At 39.6% G+C, this 4,408-nt stretch overlaps 1 protein-coding gene across 1 annotated transcript; it reads right to left on the minus strand.

Moving 5' to 3' along the window:
* Positions 1-2,876: 2,876 nt before the first annotated feature.
* Positions 2,877-3,919, minus strand: LOC136064428 (uncharacterized). The gene is made up of 3 exons (XM_065766168.1): positions 3,695-3,919; positions 3,206-3,539; positions 2,877-3,103 (listed from the first exon to the last, which is right to left on the minus strand). The coding sequence occupies exons 1-3, from the start codon at positions 3,917-3,919 to the stop codon at positions 2,877-2,879; spliced, it is 786 nt and encodes a 261-aa protein (XP_065622240.1).
* Positions 3,920-4,408: the final 489 nt, after the last annotated feature.

A 4,408-nucleotide genomic window follows, 5' to 3' on the forward strand; every position in this document is an offset into this window, starting at 1 on the left:
CTAAGGAAAATTCCTTAGGATTAATCTGCAGTCCATAAGAAGAGGGGAGAAAGAGTTATTAATCTCTTGGTTAGATTGCAATATTTCTACAATAATTTTGGCATCAAGTTCGACTACAATATTTTGAATACCTAGATGGTTTGTCAGTTGTAGCCCATCTCTAAGAGCCCAACATTCAACCATCACATTTGTTGCAAGTCCTATAAACTGTGAAAATCCCTTCACCCATCTGCCTGCATTATCTTTAATCACTCCACCCCCACCAGCTTTTCCTGGATTTCCAAATGATGCCCCATCCGTATTAAGTTTCAGCCAATTCATAGGAGGTTTCAACCATCTTATAGGAATTGTCACCCTCGGATTTTGGCTCTTGATTTTCGCCACTCCATAAAAATACTCCAAAGCCTAACTGAAACATGTCTTATGGAGGACAAGGTTGAGAGGAGTATTTTCAAAGCAAACCTTATTCTTGTGCTTCCAAAGAAACTAGACCGCAAAAGGAAAAAGTATACTCCACGGTATAGCAGAGTGATGAACAATGCTGCTTTGACAATTAACTTTGACCCAGTCACACATACCTGCATCAAAGGAATATCTAAGTATAGGAGGCACACTGATTTTATCCCAAACCATGCGAGCAAAGTTGTAGTCCCTTAGAGTATGGATTGTTGTCTCCTTCTGATCATTACATATGGGGCATTTTGTGCAGCAATTGATACCCCTCGAAGTCAACACTCCTCTTACTAGAATGTTATTATGGTGGCAAAGCCACATGAAATGGACTATTTTTAGAAGCATATCAATTTTCCAAATCTAGGATCCTTGGAAGGGGTTAACTGAAGGTTGCTCTGAGCTGGCTAAACAATAAGCAGAATTTGTGGAGGACTCACCATCCTTAGATTCAGCCCAAATAATTGAATCCTCCCCCTGATTAAAAATTTGAAGAGGCGTTGCTCTGATGCTATCCTTGATGGCTTGTGGAAAATCAAAAGATATTAAATTCAAGTTCCAAGTTTGATTTTGGATTAGGTCAACCACTTTTAAGCTACCTTTAGTTAGGGTAGAGGACCTTCAATAAGTTCCCCTAAGGTCTTTCCTTTCACCCACCTATCATACCAAACATTGGCTTTCTTACCATTTCCTATTCTCGTCCCAATGCCTTTAGCAAAAGTAGGGAAACCAAGTTTAATAGCTTGCCAATTTGGTGAAGAGGGCAACCTGTTAGGGTCATTAGCTCTTCTTCTTGAAGTTGAATAGTATTTGTTAAGTATCACTTTGGCCCATAACTCTTCCTTCTCTTGGAGCATTCTCCAATTTAACTTTGCAAGCATAGCAATGTTTTTCCCCTTTAAGGCCTGAATACCAAACCCCCTTCTTCCTTGGATTTAATAACCTTGTTCCAACCAACAAGATGAATCTTTCTTTTCTCATTTGTCATACCCCAAAGGAAGTTTCTATTAACTCTATCCAATTTCTCACACAAGTGCAATGGAAGAGCTACTCCCTACATCACGTATGTAGGAATAGTAGACATGACATATTTTATTAATACTGTTCTGCTAGCAAAAGACAAAAAACCAGCTTTCCAACCAGGTAGTTTGGATATAGCCCTTTCAACTACAAACTTGAATCTGTTTCTATCTTACCCTCTATGTCGAATTAGGAATCTAAGATACTTCCCAAAATATAATGTGGCATGAATACCAAGCTTCTCACGAACATTTTCCTTCATCCTTTGGTCAACATTGGGCGAGAAATATATCCTAGACTTCTCTATGCTCACTTTCTAACCAAATTCCGAGCAAAAGGTTTGCAAAACTCCCGAAATGGCTTCACAATTTTTGTCATTAACCTTTGCAAACAATATTAAATCGTCTGCGAAAATGAGATGAGACATACCGACATTCTCCCGATGCACCTTTAAGGGAAACCAGCTACCATCCACACATTTTCCTTCAATGAGATGAGTTAAATATTTCATACACATGATGAAAATATAAGGAGATAGGAGATCTCATTGTCTAATGCCACACGATGGGTGAAAACTTTCCAGTTTGCTTCCATTAACAAGGACAGAAATGCTTGTTGAAGTGATACAACTCATAATAAGCTTGGTGATATTGAGGGGAAAATGAAAAGCTTGAAGAACCTTATAAATAAAACATCATTCTAATCGGTCATATGCCTTTCCTAAATGAACCTTGATGGCCATGAACCCTTCCTTCCCCTTTTTCCTTGTCTAGAGCAAAGATTAATTCTTGGGCAATTAAGACATTGTCTAACCCTCTTCTTCCAAGAATGAAAGCCGCTTGCATAGGCGATATAAGATTACTTAGAAGCGGTCTAATGTGGCCAACTATGATTTTGGATACCACTTTATGGATCGAATTACACAGACTAATAGGTCTGTATTGGAAAATGAACTCCGGATTTTTACATTTAGGAATAAGGATGATGAGAGTCTCATTCAAGTAAACTGGCATTAAACTGAATGTAAAGATGTTCTTAATTTCTGCACAAATAGAGTGCTTGACGTCATGCCAAAAGTGTTGGAAAAAACCCGCATGAAGACCGTCCGGGCCTGGAGCCTTGAATGCCTTTAAAGCCCATAGTCCTTTTTTGATATCCTCCTCCGATACCTCTTTGCCTAAATTATCTTGCTCCTCTTCTGAAAGGACTCGACAAGAGAAATGTGATACATTAGAGCTAAGCATAGACATATCCATACCCATGGAATATAGGTCAGAGAAACCCTTTTGAATATGGTCCTTGATTTTGTCTTCCTCAAATATCCACTTTCCCACCCTATCTCTGATGCCTCTTATTTTATTTTTGTGCCTACAGACAACTATGGAGACATGAAAAAAAGTAGTATTTCAATCTCCAAAAGGGGCGGCATTCAATCTGGATTTAAGTGCCCAAAACTCCTCCTCCTGAAGCAAGATTGAAGCATATTCCTCGATCAATTGCTTTTCTAGCCGAAGAAGGGACTCATTGGGACTAATGGCAAGACTTTTCTGCACCCCATTAATTCTAGCAAGCACTCTTCTCTTCTTAGCAAAAACATTTCCAAATACCTCCATGTTCCACTTCCTTACCTTTTCTGTAAAAAATTTTGTTGCCTTATGAAGACAAAAATTATTAGCCCAAGCATCCTAGACCACTCTAGGGAAATTTGGGTGAAGGAGCCACATGGTTTGGAAACGAAATGGCCTATTTGTGGCATTGGGGAAAGGCCTATTCAACTCCACTAATACTGGGTGGTGATCATAAAAAGTACGAGGCAAATGGGTAACAACTGCTTTAGGGTACATAATGTGCCATCCAGGATTGGCGAAGTACCTATCAATCCTTTCTAAGATAAGATCCGCAATAGGTCTTTTGTTAATCCAAGTATACTTCAGACCAACAAAGCCAAGATCAATCATATTGCAATTATCAATGCACTCCTTAAATTCTAAGGCTCTGTTGATATTCACTTGTCTGCCCCTATACTTGTCCTCCCCACATGGTATTTCATTAAAATATCCCAATAAAAGCTAGGAAAGTTCATGTAATTTGGCAACTTTAGATAAATTAGACCATAAAATATGTCTTTCAACTAATTTAGGACTAACATATATAGCTGAAATAAATCAAGATTGATTCAAGGAACATCATGTATTTCTTGTTCTATGGAAGCAAGTAGATTCACCTCAGCGTCTTCCTTTTTCCACAATAGCCATAGTCCACCTGCAAAACCTATGGTGTTCGTAGTAATGGACCTATCAAAGGGAAGCCCCTCAATTATTCTCCTCACTCTGTCACCTCCAACCCTCGTTTCAGTGATGACCATGATTGAAGGTCGATGATTCAACATCCCTCTGCAATTCCACATAAGTATATTCATCTTGACAAATTGTCCCAAAGACACCTCCATTGGTCTATGGTTCAACATGGACGCCTCCACCATGCTTCAGCCCATCCTTCGCAAGAGATCCATGCCTATTGCCCACTCTAGTTTCTAAACCATCATGTACTCGAGAATGACAAGAATGTCCTCCTTGCAGCAAATCAGCAGATCGCACTTCTGGATTGGTTCCAAAATCTGGATTAGCTTTAAGGTTGGATGATTCCCCAAATGGGCCAATGCTGTCCCTTTGAAGTCCACCAGTCTCCTTTCTTGAATGAGCCATCCCGATTCGTCGTAGTGTGGAATCACTGATGGCCTTCATTGCTTGCTCAACCTCTCTGCCTCTTCCCATGAAATTAGAGGAGCATTCGTTAGGAAATTCCACCATTTGTTGCTCACTTGACCCCAAGCTGGATGATCCAAATTTAAAACCTTTTTCGAACACTGATTTAGGTCAAAGGAAATATGGACATCCATGCCTTGCTCAGACCCTCCTCTACCCAACCCATGGTATCT

Source organism: Quercus suber, unplaced genomic scaffold (genome assembly GCF_002906115.3).
Source record: "Quercus suber isolate HL8 unplaced genomic scaffold, Cork oak 2.0 scaffold_687, whole genome shotgun sequence".
NCBI lineage: Eukaryota > Viridiplantae > Streptophyta > Magnoliopsida > Fagales > Fagaceae > Quercus > Quercus suber.

Excerpts from the sequence above, each read along its gene's own strand:
- LOC136064428 (XM_065766168.1), bottom strand. The coding sequence starts at position 3,919 with ATGGAGGTGTCTTTGGGACAATTTGTCAAGATGAATATACTTATGTGG. Across the intron at positions 3,540-3,694 it reads GGAAAAAGGAAGACGCTGAG|CTTTTATTGGGATATTTTAA; the intron begins GTGAATCTACTT and ends GAACTTTCCTAG. Across the intron at positions 3,104-3,205 it reads TGCCACAAATAGGCCATTTC|AAAAGGTAAGGAAGTGGAAC; the intron begins GTTTCCAAACCA and ends AATTTTTTACAG.